Raw genomic sequence first — 18,542 nt, 5'->3', positions numbered from 1 at the left:
AAATTAAAGGAATAAATGGACCTTCCTCTAGTGTAGTAAATAGCATTTCTCTAAATCCAAGAGTAAACATGATATGTAACGGAAAAAAATTAGGGGTCTTTCCAATAAGATTAGAGGTAAAGCAAGGATGCCCACTATTACTCCTATATTTAATATAGTGCTACAAGTTCTAGTTATAGAAAGAGAAGTTGATCAGTGGAACGGATTAAGTACAAAATGTCTAGAAGCAAACACAATAACATAATGTTCAATAGAAGGTTAGATTTTGAGCTCCTTGGGGGTCAGGGACTGTCTTTTGCCATTCTTTATATCTCCAGTGCTTAGCACAATTCCTGGCATATACTAGGTGTTTAATAAATGCTTATTGACTGACTGACCCCATACCTCAATTACTGGGAGAAAGGACTCATTATGTGACAAAAACTTCGGTGAAAACTGGACAGCCATCTGGCAGAAAATAAGTTTAGAAGTTTACAGATTAGGAAACTGAGGCAAACAGGATTAAATTATTTGCCCAGGGTCACACAGCTAGTGTCATAAGGCCAGATTTGAACTTAGGTCTTTCTGACTCCTGAGCCACCTACCTGCCCCAGCTTCCTTTAAGTCCCAACTAAAATTTCATCTTTTACTGGAAGTCTTCCCTAACCTTACACTATATGCCAAAGTAAGCTCTGAATGGATACATGACATAGTTATTAAAGATCACATAATAAGCAAAATGAGGAGTAAGGAAGAAATTACCTTTCAGATTTATGGATGGGGGAAATGTTCATGAATAAGCAAGTGATATAGAAGGTTACACAAGATTAAATGGACAATTTTGATTATATAAAATTCAAAAGTTTGTACAAATTTAATGTAATAAAAATTAGAAGGGAAATGAATAACTAGGAAAACTGACCTACTTTCCTACCCCATTCCTTGTGTTTGGGATAATTTAATTCCCGTTTGTATGATTTTCTCTTTTATATTTTAAAAAATAGTTGCAATTGATTGCACTTTTGATAATTTTATGCATATTTTAATAGTCCCTGCACTCTCATTTTAAAGGATATATGTTAATTTTTCAGTCCAAAAAAAAAGTAATTGCTTTGATCTATTTTAACCAGTATTGATTTGATTATACTTTTTTCCTTCTATTATGACATTTGACATTATCAACTAGACCTAATTATTCTTTTTAAAAACATCATCAATTTTTAAATATATGTATGTTTTGTAATAGGTTTTACTACTGACTAAGATCTAGAAAATAATAGTGGAAGAATAAATAGGAATAGTTAGTCAGTAAGGGATAGAATGAGGTAAGATCTAGTTTAGTAAATAGGGATAGTTGATTTTTGTTTTGGTGAGAGACATGGTTAGATTTAGCATGAGGAATAATAGTAGAAAAAGGAGTTAGGGATAGGTTTTTAACTAGAATGATTAAATTAGGAGTTTATTAATATATTTTAAAGTTTTTATCCTCTATTAATTTAGATGATATAACTAAGACCAACCTTGAGACAATGGCCTCAAACAAAGATAACACTAATAAAGAAAATTATATAATAAACTTCCCATTGGTTATAGATTTTAGGTGCCAAATTTGTGACCTAATTCCAAAATTCTATAAAAGTCTTACTCGTATTCCCACTGCTTAGCACATAGTACATAGCAAGACCTTAATAAATGCTCATTTTCATTTAGAAGCACTCTTAAAATAATCTTGCTTAAGTATATCTCAGACCAACCTCTCCACAAATTAATCATCTATTAACTTACTTCTACAAACATTCTTCATGATCTTATTGTTGTTTTGTTGAAGTGGTATTACTCAGTTTTCCATCCTCCTCTGTAATGTGTTATAAACAAGTTTACATGCAAAACAATTTTAACCATGGTTGTTCAAGTCTGCACTTGGCAATAAAATAAAATGTTCATTGGATAAAGCAGTTTCTGGGCTCTTAACAGTTTCCTTATTGTACTTACTATTTTGCATCAATTAATCTCCAAGAAATAGTGATAGAGACAATGTCTGTATCATGAAAATAAAAGGAGTGATGACAACCTCTTTAGCATCTTTTTTTGGGGGGGGGCTAGGCAATGGGGTTAAGTGACTTGCCCAGGGTCACACAGCTAGTAAGTGTCAAGTGCCTGAGGCTGGATTTGAACTCAGGTCCTCCTGACTCCAGGGCCGGTGCTCTATCTGACAACCACTTTGAAAAGATCCAGTTGGAGTTATTGCAATCACACACAATGTCTTATTCTCATCTTCATTTTTTGTTCCAGGTTGGTTTTGATGTGGTCCTTCAGCCAGCTGATAACTGAACTATACACTGAAATTAGAAAGCTGATTCTGAAATGACTCCAATGTTGGTGACCAGACATTTGCTGTTTGTTAAGATAAAATAATTTTCACTCATTTGAAATGTTGCTAGATGATCACCATAACCAGTGTCTTACAACTTTCTTCCTCTAGGAGGTATTCATGATTTATAAGCATGAGGCATGTGAGTCATCTGTAAGACTTTGACCTCATTTCTTAATCTCACACCATATTCTCCACCATAACTTTCACCCTGCTCCCACTTTGCTTTGGTATCTCAATGTACCTAGTGATTTCTGTGGAACATCTTTTCAAATTCTTGGCAGTCTTTCCATACTGTTGGAGTAGTTGTGGAAAGATAGGCACACTACTGCATTTTGGTGGAGTTGTGAATTATTTCAACCATTTTGGAAAGCAATTTAGAATCAGGCAACTAAAGTGGTGGAAATATCCATCTTGTCTGACCCAGAGACTCTGCTGCTAGGCATATACCCCAAGAAGTCTTTAATAAAAAGGAATGCTCCATAAGAACCAAATATTTATAGTAGCATTTTTTTTTTGTTTGTGGAGGCAAAGACCTAGAAGAAAGGAGATACTGTAGGATCAAGAAATGGCTGAACAAATTGTTGTACATGAATGTAATGGACTATTACTGTGTCATATGAAACGACAAATATATAAACACTGAGAAGCATGAAAAGGTTTACATGAAATAGCGTAGAGTGAAGTAAGAATCAAGTAAATAATATACATAATGAATGACTAAAACAGAGTAAATGTAAAGAACAATCACCACAAAACAATAAAAAACGTCATAAAATTATGAAGAATGAGCATGATCACAAAGAAGACATGTGAAAAGATACCTTCTCCCACTCTTTTGCAGAGGTGGAGGGATTTCCCACTAAAAAACAACAAATGGCTCTTTGGAAGGGAGATATGGAGGAATACAGAGAACTTATGTTGATTTAATAACAAAAGATATCAATAAAATACATTTTTAAGACTTTTAAAAATCTCCAGTTTTAAAACCCTTACTTTGTTTTCTACAGCAGATGTTGGTATATAAGATATGATTTTATCTGTTTGCTTATGTTCATTATGAGCACTACAAGGTAAGATGCCCGAGCATCTGGTGAAGTGATGTTACTTCTTGCCTTTGGGCATGTGACAAACTAATTCTGCCAATTTCTCTCTCTGTCTCTGTATCTCTGTCTGTCTCTCTTTTTCTCTTTTTCTCTCTCTGCATCTCTGTCTCTTTCTATCTCTGTCTTGTCTCTGCCTTGCTGTCTCTGTTTTTGTATTTTTCTCTCTGTATTTCTGTCTGTCTCTCTGTCTTTCTGTTTCTGTCTTTGTCTCTGTTTCTCTCTCTATTTCCCTGTCTTTGTCTCTCCATCTTTCTTTGTCTCTGACTGTCTCTCTGTCTCCTTTTTTCTTTCTCTGTCTCTGTCTTTCTGTCTCTGTCTCTCTTTTTCTAAAGACATGAACAGAGTCATATGAAACAGGCAGATATGGATGAATTGTGATCTGCATCATTGAAGAAAACATTCACATCAATGAGATCACAAATCCATTTGAATATTTGAGTGTCAGCTCAATGGTTTTTTGGAAAATGGTCTAAGAACCATACAACTGTGAGTACCCTCTGCTCTCTTCCTACCACTTCACCACTATCATCACTATAGAAGTGGAATGGAGACAAATGATTTCATGGGTTGCTATGGCTAAAAAAAAAAATCATCATATAGAGGCCAACCTTCTACCAATGAGCTTCCTTGCATTTAAGTGGGCTGGAACTTGGACACCAGACTCACAAAGCCTATATTCAAAGCTTTTCTGATATAAGACCTTCCCAAATTATTCCATTTGTATAGCCTTTAAGAACCCAGGACCATTTCCATGCTCTGATGACAATGATGATGATGATATAATTAACATTTGTCAATTACATTTATTAAGTACCTACTATGTGCTAGGTACTAAGCTAAACACTGGGGATACAAATAAAGGCAAAAGACAGTCCTTGCTCTCAAGGAGCTTATTATACTCTAATGGGTGAGACAACATATGTCAAGGTTAACACATACAAACAACTATGTACAAAGATAATTTGAAGATAATTGTCAGAGGAAAGGCACTAGTATTAAGGAGATAGTATAGAGTGCTTTAATGTTTGCAAAGTACTTTATATTATCTCATCCAACCCTTTGATAATGAAGAGGATTTTAAATGTAGAAAGCTTGTAGGTAACCGTTTTTCCTATTTTTTTTTTTGGTGAGGCAATCAGGGTTAAGTGACTTGCTTAGGATCACACAGCTACTAAGTGTCAAGTGTCTGAGGCCAGATTTGAGCTCAGGTCCTCTTGATTCCAAGGCAGGAGCTCTATCTACTGCGCCATCTAGCTGCCCCCCTTCTTCTTTTCAATGTAGAAAGTTTGAAGAAGTAAGTCTGATTTACCTCACCCTAGTGTGAACCTATCAGGCTTTGGCATGGAAAATCCAGAGCCTATAACATTCTTCACTGAGTTGCCTGAAATAGGAAATTCTATAGAAGAGTAGGCTGGCTTTTTTTTTTCTCCCTGTGTGTGTGGTTTTATGAAGCGAGTATGCGACTGGCAAACAGACTCTGGCAATCTCTGCTTGTAGACAGAAAACTAGTGAGGAGTGAGAGGAGGTCATATTTAGGGGTTCATATACATTCACTTTATTTTCTACTTAAGAGTCATTCTAGAAATATTGCCTTTTAGGAGACTCCTTTCACCACCTTCCTGTGTGTTGTCAGATGACGTCTTAGAAGTATGCTTTTGAGAAGTGACATTGCCCAATCATCCATCCTCTTTCTTAATCCACTGTGACTGTCTGTCATACTACAAGGAGCACTGTTTGGCATGACAAACCTGAAAGGAACTAGCATCATGAACAAATCTCCAGAGGTAAGTGAGACCCAGTTATTTAGATGGGGAAGAGGAAAAAGAAAGGAAAAAGCCATTTCAAGGGGACACAGGTACTTGTAATTTGGCTAAATGCAATAATTCATTCTTTACCACAGAAGAGACACAAACGCCCTGGTGGAGCTGGGGGGAATTGTGGTTTGGCTATCAGCTCAGTTAATTAAGACCATCTGCTACTTAATGTGGGGGACACCTGTGCTATGCAATTCTTTGCCAGTGATTCAGGGCTAGAGAAACAACGTGAAGTAATGAGTGATTAGGATAATCCTTCCCTCTTAGCTGTATGTTGGGTAACAGGAACAATAGTATTTTTCAGTCACCAAACAGTCAATTTGTCAAGTATTTATTCAGCTTTTGCTGTGTACCCAGCAGTGTGCTCCCATGTATCATAAACCACTAAATTTGCCTAGAATTTCACTTGGACTTTTAGGAATAACTATTCTAAATTCTTCCCTTCCCCACCCTCTACCCTCTACTGAACTTTTATTTCACTTAAAGCCAGTAACTTACAGTTAAACAATTACTCATTCTCTTGCTGGTTCGGGTAAGCTAGTTTTACCTTTAAATTGTAAACTCATTGAGAGGTAGGACCAAAAAGAGGCAATCTGATGTGGCCACTTAACCTCTATTTGCCTCAGTTTCCTCATCTGTGAAATGAGAATAATAATAGCACCTACCTTGGAGGATTGTTGTGAGAATTTAATGAGATAATAATTGATAAGTGATTGTAAAATCATATTGTGCTTAGCATAATGCCTAGCACATAGTAAGCACTATAAAAATGTTAGTTATGTTGTTTGGAAAGTGAATTAAGAGGGGCAGCTAGGTGGCGCAGTGAATAGAGTACCTGCCCTGGATTCAGGAGGACCTGAGTTCAAATCTGGCTGCAGACACATAACACTTACTAGCTGTGTGACCCTGGGCAAGTCACTTAACCGCATTGCCTAGACCAAAAAAAAAAAGTGAATTAGATTTACAGTCTGCAATATCTGGGTTTGAATCCCTTTTCTGACACAAAATGCATGACTGTGGGAAAATTGCTTTACCTCTCTGAGGCTCAGTATCTTGATTTATGACATGAGGATAATTATACTTGCAGTACTTTAATTCATGAGGCTGTTGTGATGATCAGAATGAGATCATGGATACAAGGTGTTCAAAAAGTCTTTGTTCAGTTTTACGCCATGACTTTTGGAACACTCAGTATAAGGTGCATTGCGAATCTTTAAGTGATAAATAAATATCAATCATTGTTCTACTTTTTTTTTAATCCTGACAACACCTAACCCAGTGCTGTACACATAGTATATGCTTAATAAATATTTATTTATTGATCAGTAGCTTCCTTTTGAAGCTATAACTGATGAATCAGTATACTGCTTTTATTTGGTTTTAATTTTTACTATAAATTTAATCATCGACAAATTATTAATCAATTAATAAACTTTAGTAACAATGAAAACAAACTTGTAAAATTTTATGTAAATCTTCAACATTTAACCAAACATTAGAACCAAATGAACAAAAAAAATGCTTTTGTTCTGTGTTCCATTCCAAGACTGCTACTCTGCTACATTTGGCTCTCAAATGTGTGCATGTGGGTGAGGGTGTATGTGTAGGGTATATGTGTGTATGCGTGTGTGTTTATATTTGGACCTATTTTACTCTCATAAGGAACCCATTCCTGGTGAAGAAAGTGACTCCACCAATGCAGATCTGTGACCATTCTGCAACTTATAGTCTTAGATCGCTGCGTGGGGCACTGTGAAGTTAAGTGGCTTTCCCAGGAGTACAGCCAGCATGTTTCAGAGATAAGTCTCAGATCTAGGTCTTTCTGACTCTGAGACCAACTCTCTATCCATTAAGCACATTACTTCATACTTAATTGCATATGCAGTATGTACATATGTGCATGTTTGTGTTATGCTGTGTATATGTATGTAGAGACTAGCCCTCTAACCACAGTGCCACGCTGCTTTTTTCAAATGTTATGTGTTACAAGAGTCTGATCATTTTACTCTGCATTCTTTCATATGGGTCTTTGCATATTTTCTCTTATGCTTCAGATTTATCCTTTTTTGGTAGCACCATATTATTCCATAATATAAATGTCACAATTGAGTCTGTCATTCTTTAAACATTAAACATAATGTTTCTGTTTTTTTTACTTTTATATATAGAGAAGCTGAGATAATTATTGCATCAATAAATCCTTATTTACTTTCTGTACCATTTTTAAAGATAGGGGCTAGGGGCTGGACCTTTGATTTCAATGGAGTAGGAAACTCCCAGGTGAGGAAACTCCTTCCACCTTAACTCTGCTACATTTGTGCAACTAACAGTGTTAGAGAGTTAGTTGTCTGGGAGGAAGTGGCACTAGAAGTAAAGTGACTCGTCCAGGGTCATAGCCAGTACTTATCAAACTCAGGTCTTAACCCCAGATCTTCCTGACTCCAGGCTGTCTCTATCTGTTCTGCTGCTTCGCTATGGAATCACCTGGTCTAAAGTTAGGATCAGTTGACTAGATCACATTACGTATTATTAGATTGCTCTCCAAAATGTTTGCCACAGTCAGCATTCACATTAGTAATTCATTAGTTTTTATTTTGTTTTTAAAAATTTATTAGAACCTGTTTCCCTGTAGCTCTGCTAACATTGATTTACCATTTCTGGGGTTATTTTGCCATTAAAGTAGATATAAAGTGATGTCTTAAGGTGATCTTAATTTTCATTTCTCTGCTTATTAGATAATTTAGGTAACTTTTGGTGGGTCTTCAAAATTCATATTTTTTTCTGTATACTATTTTTTATAAGAAATCTCTGTTAATAAAATCAGGATATTCTTGCACAGTCTACTAACTTCTGTGGGCTTCAGTTTCCCTGTCTGTAAAGTTAGAAGGTAGACCCCTGGCAACCTTGAATTTTTATAATTTTTGACTGAAAAAATAATTACTGTTTGAAAAGTTGTCATAGCTACAGAGAGGATATTACTCATACTTACAGAAAGGGAAGGTTACAGCTCAAGTTTTTTAAACTTTCCACAATTTCAGTTTTGTGTCTGTTCTGATTAAGAGTTTGAAACAAAATGACAGCCAAACGAACACACTGTTTCAAACTCTTACATAAGAGTGCATAGAGAAAATAATACAATAGCACTTTCTATTTATTGCCACAAGCATGAATAGATAGAAGTCTAATTCATGTTAGCCTTATTTATGTGAATCATATGCAAACACCTCATGGCTACCCCAATTACCTGAATAGTAGTGATTCTTCAAGTGTTTGTGTAACAGGCATGTGCCAAGAAATCAGGTAAGCCCCTCCCCACTCATGCATAAGGGACTGTCAGGATACAGGCACAGAAGAAGAGCTGCTTAAGCACAAGACAACAGTATCACATAGAGTTGGAGGAAGAGCAAATGGGACAGAGATACCACACTGCAGATAGACCTAGGCAGAAACCTGTGCTGAAAGCTAATGCATCCATGTGGCCCTCCAGAAAGAAGTTTCTGTACTAGATGGGCACCTGGAGAGAGAGCCTTAATGAAGACCATAGCAACCATATGACCCTTGGAAAGAGAAAAGCCTGCATTAGATGGGGGTGATGAACTGGTGGTAGAAGAAAAAGGGAAGAGGAGACAGGAGGACTGTAACAATAGCATTTGGGGAACCAAGGAACAGAGGAGGGACTAGAACCAAGGTGCAATGAAGTACAGATTCATAACATAGAAGGGCAACCCCAAACCCTAACCTTTATTAGCACTGAATTATGGGCATAGAGCAGGCCAACGGGGGAAGATTGACTCTCTTGCTTCTGAGCTACAGGAAGTATTGCTATAAGTTGGGTGAACTATATAGGTTCTGGTGGCAGGTAGATTTAGGGCATTCTTGGTTACGGACCAAGGTCTAAATCCTGTTTTGTATTTTGTTGTTTAATAAAATTTTTTCTGTTTATTTCCATTATAAGCCTGAGAGCTTACAGGGGGAGCTGAGGGTGCTTTAGGGAGAAGCAAAATGAGAATAAATGATATACAAAAAGTTCCAGGATTTCTTTGAGGAATGGGGTCTAGAGTATGCTGGAGCCAGCTCAAGCAGGCTCCCAAGAGCCAATTGTTAAATTTTTAGTGTGAGCATTTATATCTCAGAAATCAGCAAATGCTACAAATGAAGGCTTAATTTACTGGTTTTGCTCATTATCTAGAAAGTGATGGGAAAAAGTAATTACCTAAGTAATTACTTAAGAAAGCAATAATGCAAAAAAAAAGCAAGTAATAATTCAGATTAAACTTTAAAGTATATCATGCGTATATTTCTTTTTCAGAGAGCTAGTTATTAAACGTTTACTAGCCCATTACTGGGGGAAGGGAGAAGCTAGAGAAATTTTAAAGATGAATAAGATAGTGAAGTTCACAGTGCTCCCCTGAGTGAGCGGCATGGCACAAAGAGACTTTACAAAAGCCTCCTTAAAAGTGTATCTGGATATCCTATTAGGAGTAACACTCTCATGCCAGGACTCCATTTTGAGGGCAAATCATTCATTGACATGTGAATTAGGGAGCCCTGGCCTACCCGCACCAGTAGCACCCATATGGGGCAGCTAGGTGGCACAGTGGAATAGAACAATGGGCTTGGAATCAGGAAGACTCATCTTCATGAGCTGAAATTCACCCTCAGATACTAGCTGTGTTACCCTGCATAAGTCACTTAACCTTGTTTGCCTTAGCTCCTCATCCGTAAAACGAGCTGGAGAATGAAATGGCAAACCACTCCAGTATCTTTGCCAAGAAAACCGCAAAAGAAAGTCAGAAAAAGTTGGACATGACTGAAATGACTCAACAAGAATGGCCATATGAGACAGCAACTTTGTAAGTACCAAGATAGGAGTGAGTCATCAGCCTGAGCCTAGGGAACATTGTATAATTATGCTTTGTTATGTATGTCTAGGAGTGAATGTTCACCCTGACTCTGCAAATATTAGATGACTGGTACACCTTGATAGGTATGGATTAAGGGCTATTCATTTTTGGAGTACCTGCAGTCAGTCATCAGGTCTTTGCATATCCTTTGGGGAAAGGGGACTGTAAAGTGTGGACATTGGTTTATAGATGTGAAGACAGTGAAGCTGTTGCCTTGTATGAGCTACTTGAAAACGTGGTGCCTTCCTAGGTAGTGATAAAGGATACTCTGAAAAGACTAAAACTTTCACTTCTGGCAAAGGCTGCTAAACAATACTTCACAAAGAGGAAGGATAAATTACAGATCAAAAAACAGAGAAAAAGCAAATATTAGTGCAACCAAATTTATAAACAAAGAAAAACTATGTTTGAGTAGATACTGTGATGCTTAAAAAGTTCAAGAGATATAATTTCTGGGTAATTAATAATTTTATTAATAATGTTAGCATTTTATTAATAAAAGGAATGGTCATTTGGCTGTCTCTCTTGGACCAAAGATGACTCCTGGAGGTGGACTCACTTGGAAGAGTAGGTGTTCCTGAGGGTAGCAATCAACTCTGGCTAATAATTGATGAGAATGAATATTATAATTAGAGGTGGACCTATTCTTTTTTTCTTTTTTTTGGCTGGGCAATGGGGTTAAGTGACCTGCCCAGGGTCACACAGCTAGTAAGTGGTAAGAGTCTGAGGCCGGATTTGAACTCAGGTCCTCCTGAATCCAGGGCCTGTGCTCTATCTACTGTGCCACCAAGCTGCCCTTGTTGTTTTGTTTTGTGTTTGTGTTTGGTTAAGAAATGTTTTGTTCCTTTTTGTTTTGTTTTCATTGACCTGTTAAATAGGATATGTCTTCTGGGTCATAGAACTTACCTAACAAATATCTTCATCATGAGGTGAATATGTTATTTCACATTCAACCCTAGCCAAAAAGCAAATGGCCTTATGATATTTTATCAACACTAAGGAAAGAATGATGTTTAGACCCAGGGAGGGAGGCCATGTCCACAGGGCCTATTAAATAGCATAGTCTTAATTCAGATTGGGGTTGAGAAACATAGAGAAGGATACTCAAAGAGTAGCAGCATGAGTAAGATGAATCACAATGGTTGTCAAAGCTCAGTAATCCCTCCCTGTCTTTGATTCTGGAGGTAGTTTATCTGCTTCTTGATGACTGGGTACTTCATACCAGGATGCTGGTTTAGTCTGAACTCTATTCTAAATCACACTTTCGGTATTTGCCTTCAATCTGCTAATTCCTCCTTGATAAGTTCCTTCAAACTCAGATACTTATTTAAACCTAAATCTTTCTCAGATATTATTTAGGCCTTGTCTTAGATTTTGCTGCTAACAAGCTTCTCTCTTATGCTCTTTTGGATATTGGCTGGCCTCAGGATGTTCTGATCCATGTATCTCTGTGTTCTGGTGAATCTTCATCTCTGGTCTTCTGGTACTATAGGCAAACTGTGTCCTCTCCTTCCCCCTGTACACAGTTTCCCTCATAGTAGGTCCTCAATTCCTGTGCTCCCTGGACAGAGTTTATTAAGATAGGGAAAGCCAAAGCAAAGGCTTGAAATGAAAAACCAAACCAAATATTTGCTGTTAATTCAACATTTAAGGAGCACGTACTGGGTGCAATGCCCTGAACTTGGTCACTGAGGGACGTGCAAAGATAAATAAGATGTGGTCCCTACCCTCAAGGAACTTAAAATAGAGGAGGGAAATAAAACTTTTACATAAATGAATAAAATAGAGTTGAATTGGCACCAAGAAAAGATATAAATGAGTATGAGAATTCAGAGATTACCTCTTGCTGATAATTCATGAAAGAGACAGAATTAGAGCTGAGCCTTAAATGATGGATAGAGATTCAACATACAGAAGTGGGAAGAAAGAACGGCATTGTAAGCATAAAGAAAAACATGGAGATAAATTTCAGAATATGTTGGTAGGGAAAGGGTAGCCAGGAAGGGTAGAGAGAGGGGAGAGTGAGTAGGGTGGTTTAACTAGAGCATAGGATTGGACAGAAGTTTGATGATAATATTGGAAGGGTAGTTTGGAGCCATGCTCTGAAGGGCTAAGGAGTTTGGACTTCACTTTTTAGCCCATGAGGGGCCATTGAAGGTTTTTAAGCATAAAAGTGACATGATTAGACCTAGTAGTGGTGTGTATTCTGGATTAGAGGAGGTGGAGAGATAAGTTAAGAGGTCACTATACTAATCTAGGCAAGAGATAATAAAGGACTATACTAGAGTGGTGACGGTGGGAAGGGAAAGGAGGAGGTAGTTATGAGAGATAGTGCAGAGAGAGAGTGTACAGGACTTCAAAGTACTTAAAATTTGGTCAGGGTAGAGAGAGGTCAAGATGGTATCAAATATTTCCCTTCCTTCCTTCAGGGGCCCTATGTTGGCTTTAGAGTTTCCTTTAGGAGTGAGCCTTATGAGTTTTATCTGTACACAAGAAATGATGCTGTCATTCTATGGATATCTATAGCAGTCCTTGAGGTGATAGGGGAGGCACTTTTCAAATTAAATTTTTTAGAAAGAGAAAATAAGACTTTGAGGGAAAATAAAGAGTGATCCTATGTTGTCCTTTTAGAGGTTAGAGTGATGTTCGTATCTTGAAGCCATTGTTATATATGTAGGAAACAGAACTACACACTTTAGCAAATCAAATTTGAATGGTCATGCCATGAAATCAATGAGCTTGAAGGCATTTTGCAGAACAGGAGCAGACTTGGATAGGAGGGGCTATGATAGGGAAAAAAAGTCACAGGCATGGAACAGGGGACAATGGTTGAACTTCTGCAACCCTTCGTGGAAAAATATGCAACATCAGCAGCACTTCCTGTTTCCTAGTTGTCTGGGAGTCTAATACTTCTCTGACTCCCCAGTTCTGGCCTGACCCTGATGTGACAGCATCTACCCCTTTTAATCTGAACCCTGGTTGTCGTGATGTGGAATTCTGAAAATTGTCCCATTTCTTTGTCGTCTGTCAGTCTTGGATTTGGACTGTTTATTAGAGGTTTGCACAGAGACCAAGGTCATTGGTTTGACCCCTATATAAACCAATTAGCTTCACCTGGTTCCAGCATACTCTTAAGTCTAGCTGGACATCTTATTTGTGACTGTTCAACAGCATCACTGTTGCTATGAGAGGAAAAGTGTAAAGGGCCTGCTTTACACAGAATCAGAGTCTCAGAACTAGAAGGTACCTTAAAGGCCACGTAGGCCCACCCTGGCTTGAATAAGTGCCCCTTTTACAAGATATCCAACAAATTGTCTACAAGTTTTTATTAGAAGACCAAAAGGGAACCTCCTGAGTTAGCCCATTCTTCTTTTGAATAGCTCTGATTGTTGGGAATTTTTTTTTCTTTACATCATTATTCTGGTTTCAATTTCCATCCATTACTCCTATTTCTGCAATTGGGGATTACTAGAACAAATCTAACCCCTTCTTCCAGGGATAGCCCTTCATTTGAAGTATTTTGTAATATTGAAATGAACTTAAAATAGTTATTTCTCTTCTCTAAGCTTAATAATCCAAATATGTTATTATCTTAGGTCCTCAGAGTGTTGTCAGTGCCTGAAGACAGTTTTCCCGTTTCCAATGTACTCTCGACTATAGACTAAACACCCCTAGTTCCTTCAGCAAACACTCATATGACATTAATGTTAGTCCCTTTCCCATCCTGTTTGTCTGCCTCTGGGTTCTCTTCAGTTTATCATTGAGCTTCCTAAAATGTGCTATCCAGAACAGAACACAATACTCTTAAGTGTGAACTGACCAGGGCTGAGTACATAGGGACCATCACCTCCTTGGTCTCTCAACAATCTGCCTCTTTTAATGCATCCTAAGACTACTTAGTTTCTTAGTTTCATATGACACTGTTGACTCATTGAGCTTGCAATTCACGAGAGACGCCAGATCTTTCTCAGATCAGCTGTTGCTTTTTTCACATCCACCACCAGTAGGAAGTTCTTCTTTCTACCTACATGCAGGCCCTTTCTTAATAATTTGAGCTCTTAACTAAGTTCTCAATTCAGGGGAAGAGTTAGTAGTCTTCTATCCTTTACATATCAACCATCTGTATGCTTAAGAAGTGACATAACTAGGGGTGGGAGGGTGGGCTCATATCTGTAATCCCAGGAGCCTGAGGCTGACTGATCTCTTGAACTAAGGAATTCTGAGTAACAGTGAGCTAAGCCAATCAGGTGTCTGAGCTAGGTTTGGCATCAGTACAGTGATCTCTGGGCTATGGGGGCAACCACTAAGTTACTTAAGGTTGGAAATGGAGCAATGGAGCAGGTCAAAGATCCCATGCCCATCAGTAGTGGGATCAGGCCCAGGAGTAGCCCTGTATTTCTAGACTAAGACAAGATGAAGAGACAAAAAGACATCACCAAGAACATTTATGCTAGGGACATATACATTGTTAGTGCAGTTGTAAACTGGTCCAACAATAGGAGAACAATTTGAAACTATACCCAAAGGGCAATAAAACTGTGCAAACTCTTTGACCCAGCAGTACCACTTCTGGGTCTGTATCCCAAAGAGATCAAAGGAAAAGGACTTATATGTATAAAATTATTTTTTGTTTTTATTAATTTATTTTGATTTATCGACAATCACTTCCATAAGCTTTTGAGTTATAAATTTTCTTCCCCTCCCTCCCTATCTTCCTCCCCAAGACAGCGTGCAATCTAATATAGTACAAAAATATTTATAGCTGGTGGCATCCTATGGTGGCATAGGATTGGAAACTGAGATGATGTCCATCAATTGAACAAGTTGTGGTATATGATTGTGATGGAATACTATTCTGCTATAAGAAATGACAAGAGGGTTTCAGAAAAAACTTGGGAAGACCTATATGAATTGATGCACAGTAAAATGAGCAAAACCCAGAGAACATGTACACAGTAATAGCAATGTGGTAACAATTATCAACTGTGAAAGACTCTGAATACTCTGATTAATACAATGATACAAGACAATTCTAAAGTAATCATGATGAAAAATGCTATCCACTTCCAGAGAGAGAATTGATAGACTTTGAGTGCAAATTAAAGTGTATTTTTTACTTTATTTTTCTTGCTTTTTTTGCAACATGGCTAATATGAAGATGTTTTGTATGATTTCACATGTATAGTTGATATAGAGATTAACTTCTTAATGGGTAAGGGCAGGGATGAAGAGAAGGGGAAAACTGGAACACACAAAAAAAATTTTTAAAGGAATGCTAAAAATAAATCATTTATTTTTTTAAAAAGACAATAATCATCAAAAAGGAAGTGGGCCCATCATATAACAAGAAGGAAGGAAAACAATTAGACAGCCCAAGTGCTGCATTGGCATCCACCAAATGTTACAAGAAAAAGAAGAAAGCTGCTGTTGCACTGGGTAGATTCCTATTAGTATTTACAGAAAGACAGACAAGAATTGGACAAGATGAGAAGTCCTGAGGGGCTGCAATCTCTACTGGGGGAGAGAATGCTCATGTTGATGAGATCTAGAGAAATAATGAAGTAACAGAATCCATTGGCCTCCTGCTAGCAATCCATCCTTACCTGAAGAAGCCTTGCAAGATATTTTTATAAACAAGTTGAAGAAATGGAAGCTAAATAGAATGTTGGCCCTCTGAGGGAAGAGGCTCTTTCTCTTCTGTCCCTACATACTATTGTGTATCACACAGTAGTTCTCTATTAAATGCTCATTGAGTTGAATTCAAGTCAATAGGCTAGGATGGTATGAAGGGACTGTGATGATATGCTCCAGTGAGTATTCATACTAATGGTACTGTTGGTCTTTTGTAATACTGAAGTGAACTTAAGATACTTATTTCTCTTCTCTAAGCTTAATAATCCAAATATGTTATTATCTTAGAGTATTCACACAGAAACAAAATTGAGACTGATAAATGAAATTTCAGAGAAGGGCGAGCTAAATGGTAATAGAATAGGGAAGAAGATGCTGTAATAATATGGTAATTTTTGAGTCAAGATGATGAAGGAGGAAATGACAAGAAACTAGAAAGGAAACAACTTAGAAAGGAGGAAGGCAGGAACCCTATTTTAAAAGGCTATCCCTAAGGGTGATAAAATAACAACAACAAACCAAATTAACATTTATTCAACATTTTTCATACAGCAGCTCATTTAAAGCCTTTTAACACCTTGAGGGTAAGTAGTACAATCGTTATTATCCCCATGAGAAAACTAAAGCTCAAAGACAGTAATAGCTTGCTCTTGGTCACACAGGTTATAGGTATCTGAGGCGGATTTTGAACTCAGGTCTTCCCAATATCACATCCAAGCCTGCTATATCTCCTATGTCACAGAAGGAGACATAAGATAGGGAAGCAAATTGTTTTAGGGGCCATTTTCCAAATCAGTGATTTAGATAATTATTTGGAGAAAAGGTATTAAGATACTTTTATATATGTGTCCAAAAGTTGTAAAGCCAAAGCATAAATGAGGTTTATAAAGCATCATTTTTATTTTCTGTGTTTTTCATTTTCTGGAATCTGTTAACACTTCTCCTTGGAAAAAAAAAAGAATAGGAATAAGGTTAAGGATAAAAATAACTTGTTTATATAGTGCTTTAAAGTTTACAAAGTTCTTTCTTCACATCAGCTTTGTAAGGTAAGCGATATGAACATTGTCCCCATTTTTCAGATGAAGAAACCTTAAAAAAAATAACAAATAATTATATAGCATTTTAAAGTTTGCAAAGATGGGGTATTACATTTTACTCCCATGGCAACCCTGTGAGTTAGGTATCTATGTGAATGGTTATGCTATTTTGTTGTTCAATTTAAGTCATCTCTGACTCTCTATGACCCCATTTGGGATTTTCTTGGCAAAGATACTGGAGCAATTTGCCATTACCTTTTCCAGCTCATTTTGCCCTATGAAGAAACTGAGGCAAACAAGGTTAAGTGACCTGCCCAGGGTCCCACAGCTAGTAAGTGTGTGAGGCCAGATTTGAACTAAGATCTTGCTTATTCAAGGCCTGACGTTTTGTCCATTGTTCCACCTAGCTATCTCACGACAATGAATTGACAATGATGTTAAAAAAAAAAAACAACCAAAAATAGAAAATGCACCTTATTTCCTCTTCTGTAAAATGAAAAGTTGGAATAGATGGCTTCTCAGTTTGATCTATGATCTTAATTAATCGGTGACTTAATCCATTTAGGGAACTCCCCATGTAGAACTTGCTCTAACAACAAATGCAGGTTGGTACTTCTTTTGTGAGTTAGATTCTTAGGGAGTTGCCTAGGGCCCTGAAAGGTTAAATAACCACAAGGTCACATAGCCAGTAGTTGTCAGAGGTGGGATTTGAACCCCAGTCTTCCTGAATCTGAGGTCACTTACCTATACATTATGCTAACTTCTCATCCCATGATCCTAATAGTAAGGAAAAATAATATATTGGTAAACTACTTTATTTAAGCTTCAGCATTTTGTTATATGAAGAAAATCTGGATTATAGTCCTGGCTCAGTACAACCCACGTGACCTTAAGTATGTCATTTTCCTATCCTGGGCCTCAGGTTTTTAAGCTGGAAAACAAGAGCTGAACTAGATAATCTCTAATATATTGTCTAGCTCTAGCATTCTGTGTTCTAAGATCCCTTCCAGTGGTAACATTCTGTTTTCTAAGGTTCCTTCTAGTTCCAATAGTCTTACTCTAACAGTGATTCTAAGAGGCCCAAAGAAAAACTCCAATATTTAGGCATCAAGGAAAGTGTTTTGTTTTGTTGTTGACTCTTGGAAATTTTCTTTTCTAGTCAAATTCATTCTTCCCCAAATAGCATGACTGTGTAGTGCCTCCTGTGATTTCAAGTGTTCCTCTATGGTATGTCCTTTCCACTTCAGTGGTAATGGAGAATTTGAGGCATTCACAAAAAGGAACCTGGACCCAATCCAGGAGAGAAAAACAGTAAATTAAAGTTACATTTGTTCACAATATTCCCCATGAGCCCAGGGCTATTTTTAGAGTTTTTATTGTTCTTTACCATCCCCCATGATGTAGTAGGAAGCATATTAGATTGAGATTTGGGAGACCTAAATTCTAATTCCAGCTCAGATACTAACTCATTGTTAAACTTTTGCTAAGTCATTTCTTTTCTTTGGATCTCAATTTCCTGATTAGAAAATAAGAATAGGTTGGACTGATAGGCTCTTTAAAATCCCTTCTAGCTCTAAGATTCTATAAATTTAGGGCTACAACTCAATTTATCATGAACATCATTTGCATACAGTTGACCAGGAGCCAACCGGAATGTTAGAATTTCTTATTAACTAGCCCTGTTCATTTCCCAATGGCTG

General features: G+C 37.3%; 1 protein-coding gene across 3 annotated transcripts in view; it reads left to right on the top strand.

Moving 5' to 3' along the window:
* The first annotated feature begins 5,060 nt into the window (after positions 1-5,060).
* Positions 5,061-18,542, top strand: part of CASS4 (Cas scaffold protein family member 4) — a 63,097-nt gene continuing 49,615 nt past the window's right edge. For all 3 annotated transcript variants that reach the window (XM_027848930.1, XM_027848921.1, XM_027848917.1), the window contains exon 1: positions 5,061-5,240. In XM_027848930.1, coding sequence (XP_027704731.1) covers positions 5,196-5,240 — 45 coding nt within the window. In that variant the 5' untranslated portion in view covers positions 5,061-5,195. The remainder of the gene's footprint in view (positions 5,241-18,542) is intronic.

Source organism: Vombatus ursinus, unplaced genomic scaffold (assembly GCF_900497805.2).
Source record: "Vombatus ursinus unplaced genomic scaffold, bare-nosed wombat genome assembly UNPS02000580.1, whole genome shotgun sequence".
In the NCBI taxonomy this organism is placed as follows: Eukaryota; Metazoa; Chordata; class Mammalia; order Diprotodontia; family Vombatidae; genus Vombatus; species Vombatus ursinus.
This window is presented reverse-complemented; position numbering and strand designations above follow the sequence as displayed.